The sequence below is a fragment of the Oryzias melastigma genome, linkage group LG12 (genome assembly GCF_002922805.2).
Source record: "Oryzias melastigma strain HK-1 linkage group LG12, ASM292280v2, whole genome shotgun sequence".
Classification (NCBI taxonomy): Eukaryota; Metazoa; Chordata; class Actinopteri; order Beloniformes; family Adrianichthyidae; genus Oryzias; species Oryzias melastigma.
In genome coordinates this window covers 9,653,886-9,661,340 of record NC_050523.1, presented here as the reverse complement: position 1 = coordinate 9,661,340, position 7,455 = coordinate 9,653,886, and the positions used below count along the sequence as shown (strand labels likewise).

Sequence of the window (7,455 nt, the reverse complement as noted above, 5' to 3'; positions counted from 1 at the left end):
GGTGACCTCTGCTCCGTGTTTGGTTAAATAGCATATTGAATGTGTAGAAAGTTGTAATAAATATAAAATGGAGAATGTTGTATTTTATTACATGTTGGATCTGAATTCTTTCCTTACTATAGCCACAAAAAAACTATATAGTGCAAATACATAGTGAGTAATGAATTCAGACTCAAGTTGAGAAATATTTAACGTTTGATGTATGTCCACCTACAGGAAGGAACATGGATCCAAGTTTGTCATGTTTACTTTTCAGCAAAAAATATTTAATGAATGAGTATGACATCATCCAATCACTAGTCACCATTTTTTCGCAATATGGACGTCACCACGTTTGAGACAGAAACTGTCAATAAGCAATGATTAGTCATCATTTCTATGGCAACCACTCTCATCAATTAGGAGTGAGCATGTTAGAAAAAAAAAAAAAAAAAAGAAAGTGGTATTGGGAAAATCTGCCAATCACTGCTATAAACGTTTGATGTGGGGGCCATCGGGCAACACATGCTTTTATTGAGGCATCTGATTGGTCATTTAATACTTTGAATAACTTGCACAACAGAAAAAATATCACGTTTGGAGATGGGTTTGTCCAAGTTCCTTCACTACTCACTATACAGTGCAATTGTCATTTTGTTGTGCTGTCCAAATCTTGAATTCCAAAATGGAGTCCCCCAGAAATTCCCCAGAAGTCTTTGCGAGAAACCAGTGTGCATCAATGCTCACTACATTAGCAAATATAGACCTCAATGCATTGTGTTTGAACAATTTTTGAGAAAAAAAACTATCTAAATGTAATTTTTAAATAAACTAACACTTTGTGAAATCAGCGACACCATACATAAGGATCAGTTTAAAAACTGCCAAGAAAAAGCACGTAACGCTCAACAGAGGAGACTGGCCTTAGCTGTTGTTTTGCAACTTTCTTCCCTTCACGATGTTCCAGATGCACATTAGCCTCATCTGCCAGCTTAAGTATCTACAAAACCTTGATTTTTTGAATAGTTCATTTCACTCAGTGAAATGTCTTTACGTGTATTTGAATGGGGTGGCCAATAAATATCAGGAAATGTGTACAAAAGTTTATAGAAAGGAGGCTAGCTCTTTCTCAAGATAGTTGACACACCTTGACACGCTGTGCAGATCCATGTTGAGTTTCTTATGTAATTCTTTTTTTTTTTTTAAATCAAGTTATTTTTCTTTTCATTAAATGAAAACAGCTTATACTGAACTGTTCGATACAAAAGAAGAGCCTCTTTATGCCATTATCATTGTGTAGACCAGAAGAATGGCCAGCTAACGGGAGACGTATGTTTTAGGCTTAAAGCACGTGGCCTTGAGGCCACACATACAGAGAAAAGCCTTGTAAGACCTTTCCAGAAATAACTGCTTTGTTGCTAGGACATGAGCAGTTGGATGTTCAACTGTGCCGTCCCCATTTAATTGCAGCGGCACAGCCGGACCTTCATGATCTGTTCATAAAGTGCATTCAACCATTTCAATTATTCCATTCTTTCCGACAATCTACAGGCTGGCAAAGATCTTTGAGAACATTAAAACCCCACAACTCCTGAAAGCTGAAGAAGAGGGCCATGGACAGGACAAAAAACACTTGAACATCGGTGAAGGTTTTTTATATATAAACATCTATATTAGAGAGAACGTATATTTAGAACAACATTACTTTTTTTTCTATTAGGAAACATCCGTAAAGGAAAATACATTTAAGAGGCTCAATTTGTGGTTTTTGTTGACCCAATGTATGAACAACATTAAAAACTACATGTAAATATATGTACTCACCTTTTACTACACACCACCTCCAGTCTATACTGAAAGCAGGCCCCATCTTGGCAACCATTTGTGTGGATTCATCAGGTCCATATTCTTTTTCAGTTCCTCAAAAGCTTAAAAAGGATAAATAGGTGGGCCTACAAAGCAGAGGTGCAGGGGGATTACAATTTCTATTTTTTTTTTTTTTTGGTCTAATAAATCTAATTTGTCATAGTCTGGGTTCTAATACTTTCTTTTATGAAGTAAATGGATGACTCGAGCCACACTGACTTTCTTTCAGTAATTAAAAGCTTTACAAAGATAAATGTACTGCACTAATGGGCTTTTTTAGTCATAGTGAACCCATTGCAGTTATAAATCTAATTTTGAAATCTTAAACCTGATGATCAATTAAAGAATAAATAGTTAAGTTTCTTTCGTTCAATCTTTCACTGTGGGTCTAAAACATTTCACAAAATCTCTAATGTAGCAAAAAAAAATGTTAGGATTTTTTTCTTTTTGTCTATGAAACTGGAGCTCAAAGGATAAACAGACATTGAGAAATTAGAGCAAAAAACAGAAAAATGCGGCACTGTCTGGACTTGAATTCCTAAATGCTGGGTAGGGTTTATAAAGAAACTTTGAATGGGTTTAATGTGTATTTTAATGGCACACTTTGAGCTCCTTAGTACCAACTGAGCATGATCACAACACCACAGCCTACCTGAGTATTGTTGCTGACCATGTCCATCCTTTTATATACATCTTCTGATAGTTACTTTTCCAGCAGGATAAGGCACCATGTCATAAAGATGGAATCATCTCAGACTAGTTTCTACAACACAATGAGTTCATTGGACTCAAATGGCCTCCAGTCACCAGAACCTAATAGAGCACCTTTGTGATGTGGTGAAACGGGAGATTGCAGCAATTGTTCAATTTTACACTCATTTCACTTCATTCTAACAAATTATGTGTTGTGGTTTTATTGTGGCGACCCGTAACTCCAAATGAAAGAATAAAGAAGGTAGACGTTCAAGTGGAAGATGCAGAATTAAAAGGTCAAACTATAGTAGCAATGAAACATAAAAAATTCTGTTGGATACAGACATCTCGGTGATTCACAAAATAGCGGCATTCTTGGTTTCACACCTGTCAGCGCTGTGACCTTGCCTTTGAACGTCTTCCACGAATGACTTTAATTTCACAAAAACTCAAGCTTTTCATCAGCTAGTCAATGAATCTCTACACAAAGGTGATGCTTGGCACACATTGAAGCATCACCTTAGAGACTGAATAAACATAAATTTACTTGATTTTTTTTTTTTTTTAAACTGCAAATTTTAATAAAAATGTTTTGTTTTTTTCCCATTAGAGGTCATTCCTGATCTAAATGAATCAAAGGGTTTCACTAACACAAACATCCAGTATCCTACTTATTGAATTTTATTTTTATGGTTTTATTGTGTTTCATAATTAATAGATTTTAGTTTGTTTTTACATTTTATAGTTTTATTCTGTTTTTAATGAATTTCTCTGATGTGAAAGTGTTACTGAATGCAACATTTTTTACTTTCTTTGATTCAAAACTTCTATCCTTTTTTATTAATACCAGAACAGATTCAGAACATCTTGGAGCTTTCTTATCTTCAGAACTTGGCAAACTTTGATCATTTACAAAAAAAGGGCTTTAAAATGTTTTTTTTCTTTTCATTTTTAATAGCCAAACTCTCAAGCATCTGTCCTGGTAAAATTGGTTATAACTCTAACCTTTTCAAAAGGTACATGTGCTCAGTCTTTAGGTTTGGTGTTTCTGAACCCCTCTGTCTTTCTGACTGTTTCCGCCCGAGTTCCAGGCTGTGTTATCTGTTCTTCTTCTTGTCTTTCTTGCTCTTGCTGGCAGAGGTCTGTTGGCCGTTGGCGGACAGCGCGGTGGCATGGCCGCTCGTCTTCAGGTGATCAAACAGCTTGTTTCTAGTGGAAAACTCATTGTTGCAGGTGACACAGCGGAGGTTTAATTCTTTCTGAAAGTTTTGAAAATAAAACAGATGGAAACTTGTTTTTAAAATGTAAGTAAAAATGTAATGGTGGAATAAAAAAAACACTTATTGGGAATAATAATGAAAAATTTCAAGTACAAACCTCAGGAACTTGATCAGCATTTTGGGGCTTTGCAGTCCTCATTCTGTCTTTTCCTCCGCCCTTTTTTCCCTTCGTTTTACCAGAACTGCTGTGGAAAAAAAATGTTTTTTTCACCCATAGAAAATAGCCAAATGAAGGAAATTTAGTCGCCATTTTTTCATGATATGGACCTCGCCACATTAGAGACAGACAAGGTCTGATTGGTCAGTTTGTAACTTGAATAACTTGCAATAAATAAAAAAATATTATAAAAAGTTAGGATTATCAAGAACATGTTAAAAAGAAGATAGCAGAGCAAGAATCTTTATTCTGACAAATAGAATGACTGAGGAATAAGTGTTTGTGGGATTTTGGGGGAGGAGTCACTCGGTCCAGTTCTTTTATACAGTCAGTGGCCCCAACAGAAGATACCTGGTGGAAATACACACCGTTCTAATATCTACGAGTTTCCACCCCTGTACCTCAGCCGCTCTGTTGTCATTTGATCCAAATGCTATAAGAACAAAATAAACATTTTGTCCAACAAGGAAAGAATTTTCTAAGAGAAAAGGACTTTGAGGTCCACATGTCCCATTTTTTTTAAAGGATTTATGGTGGAAAATAAGTATTTGGTCAATAACAAAAGTTCAAATCAATATTTTGTTATTTACCCTCTGTTGGCAATGACAGCAGTCAAATGTTTTCAGTAAATCTTCACAGGGTTTTCACAAACTGTTGCTGGTATTTTGGTCCATTCTTCCATGCAGATCTCCTCTAGAGCAGTGATGTTTCATCATCAATGCCCTTGCTGATAGAAGGAGGCTTATACTCAAAATCTGACGATACACGGCCCCATTCACTCTTTCCTTTACACGGATCAGTCGTCCGTCTCCCTTTGCTGAAAAACAGCCTCAAAGCATGATGCTTCCATCCCCATGCTTTACAGCAGATATGGGGTTCTTTGGATGCAACTCAGCATTCTTTCTCCTCCAAACAGTAGTTCTTTCCAAAAAGTTCTATTTTGGTCTCATCTGACCATAGGACACTCTCCCAAAGAGTGGCTGGATGACTCAGTGGGCTAACTGTAGGGCTGGCATGCAGGAGCACTGGGTTCTATTCGTCTACAAGTAGTTTCTTTTGAACGCAGCAGGACACCATTCAATTTTCATTTTTTTTATCTGCTCCTGATTCACACTGATTTTAATAAATAAAATACAAAGGAATGCAATTTTGATATCAGTTTTCCATTGTGAAATGCCATAAGAACATTTTAAAAGACAATTTTCTTTGGAATGGAATCTCTAAAGGTTGTACTTCACCTGCGGAGAACTATGAGTTAAAGAAAAAAAAAACAGGAATTTTTATTGTCACTGAACTAATTTTTCTTTTTTTGTAAAGTCACAGAAACATTAACAGAGAGGTGTTGGATCCCACAAGTCTAACAGGCTGACACTGATCCTCCAGTTAAGAAAACACAGTCATTTGACTCTGTTACGTCATGAACTTCTTTCTTAGAAGAAGGAGTCGGTGAAAGAAAAACTGACCCCTTGACCTCAGTGGGAGGGAGGTTATCCGGTGTCTCCGGCTCTGCAGTGTCAGCCTGTTTCTCAGCAGCATCTTCCTTGCAGGAGGTGGGTGCTGCTGGTTTCTCCTCTTCCTTCACCTCCTCCTCCTCCTCCTCTAGGGGGTTATGCTTTGGGGGGAACATAAAAAAATGATCTCTTAGGAATTTTTAATGGAGAAATTGAACCGAGCGCTGCTTGACAACTGCCTCACCTCCACGACTTTCTGCTGCTTCTTTTTTCTCTTTTGCTTTTTGGAAAGCCTGCAGAGACAAAGACGCCACTTCACCTGAGGCTGAAAGTCACCAAGATCTTCCAAGTACCGCGACACAACGCCCGACCTCACCTTTGTCTTGGCTTTTCTTCCTCCTCCTCTTCCTCCTCTTCTAGGTCGTTTTCATTTTCTCCGTCCTTGGCTCCGTCTTCGTTCAAAGCCAGCGAGTCCTCCTCTTCCTCCAGCTGTTGCCGTAGCAGCACCACCATCTCTCTGTGCTTTTTGGACTTTTCATGGTTCTTCATACTTTAGAGAAAGAGAACAAAAGTGGCAGTGAAAGATTTGATTTACAAAAAAGAAACCTTTTGAAACTGGTGCTCCAAAAAAAAAGCTGATTTCAATGTTTCAAAAAGATTCACGTCTAAAGGATAAGACAGGAAGTTTCAACAGACTTTTTCAAAGAAATAAGTGTTAAGAGTTTAAGAGATTTAGGCTGGCCTTGTTTTTTCTTCTCCTTTATCCGTAACCAAAGTATTTACTGCCAAAATGAAAGCCATAACATTTTAGAAGGTTTTAAATGGGGGTTTCCACCCACCAATAATTCACCTTAGTATCAGCCACTTTAGTGCCACGCTCTTATTAGCAACAATTGAGAGAATGAGTCTAACGATGCTAGGTATAAATTGATGCATTCGTAATCTTGACACAAGCATCCCCGTGATGAATGAAATTACAGAATTATTCATAGCTCGGAGAGATAAATATGGGGAAGGGTGCAGAGCCCACGGGAGCACTCACGCTTTATCCGATTTGAATGATTTATCACAGGCCGGGCAGTACAGATCATCATACTCATCGAGCGTCAGGTCGTCGCCGTTTGGCTGATCCGCATCTGTGAAGATTCACAAACCAGGAAGAAAAACAATATAAAGAGGTTGTTCAATTTTGCAGCATTTCTGATTTTTAAAGGCACAATAAACCCGTGATTTGGTGTTTGTGTTTCTGATGGAAGACAACATATATCAGGAAAATTGAGCTTAAGGGCCAACTTTTTGAGCTTTCAAGTGTATCACACAGTTCATTCCTCACTATAAACAACCACAAAGTGGTATTTTGATCCATTCACTTATTTCTGAGTAATCCTGAGCACAAGCCCCTTCCAACTCACAAAAACGAACGGGTTCTCTAGAGCTGATGTCACAAAGTGAGGACGGCCTCTTCCAGGAAGAGCCTGCGCTGCCAGAACCTCTACAAACATTCAATTTCTCGACTCGGCTAGCAATGATCAGCTGCTAGTTGTGATTAGAAGCAAGCTTCACCGCTCTTCTAGCGGTAATCAGTTGCTAGTTTTGATTAGCTGAAACCGTCGCCACTCAGCTAGTGCTGATCAGCCGCTAGTTATGATCAGCGGCCACTCGGCTAGTGGTAATCAGCCGCTAGTGGTTATCAGCCTCGAGCTTCGCCGCTCAGCTAGCGGTAATCAGTCGCTAGCAGTGATCACTTGCAAGCTTCGCTCAGCTACCAGTGATTGGCCCTGAGCTTTCGCCGCTCAGCTAGCTCAGCCGCTAGCCTCGGCCGTCGCTACAACCAGTGTAGCGATGGCCGGGGCAACAAAAGGCAGATAAATGGAGATCCATCCACATCCTTCTTTGCAAAAGTTTGGATTTTGGATAGCTGAGTCTGGATCTAGGATGACATCATGAAATGGGCGGCACCCTCAAAGCAGCAAAAAAAAAGGAGCCTCAGAGATTGAGGCATCTTACTTCCGGGTTGGAAAAAAAGTCC

The 7,455-nt window shown here is 38.7% G+C and overlaps 1 protein-coding gene across 2 annotated transcripts in view; it reads right to left on the bottom strand.

The window, feature by feature from the left end:
- Positions 1 to 2,736: 2,736 nt before the first annotated feature.
- Positions 2,737 to 7,455, bottom strand: part of dnajc21 (DnaJ heat shock protein family (Hsp40) member C21) — a 13,240-nt gene continuing 8,521 nt past the window's right edge. Inside the window, exons 7-12 of one of the 2 annotated variants that reach the window (XM_024299184.2) lie at positions 6,469 to 6,562; positions 5,803 to 5,976; positions 5,671 to 5,719; positions 5,439 to 5,587; positions 3,916 to 4,003; positions 2,737 to 3,797 (exon numbers count right to left, since the gene is read on the bottom strand). In XM_024299184.2, coding sequence (XP_024154952.1) covers positions 3,636 to 3,797; positions 3,916 to 4,003; positions 5,439 to 5,587; positions 5,671 to 5,719; positions 5,803 to 5,976; positions 6,469 to 6,562 — 716 coding nt within the window. In that variant the 3' untranslated portion in view covers positions 2,737 to 3,635. The remainder of the gene's footprint in view (positions 3,798 to 3,915; positions 4,004 to 5,438; positions 5,588 to 5,670; positions 5,720 to 5,802; positions 5,977 to 6,468; positions 6,563 to 7,455) is intronic. The other variant, XM_024299185.2, reaches the window with a different exon arrangement.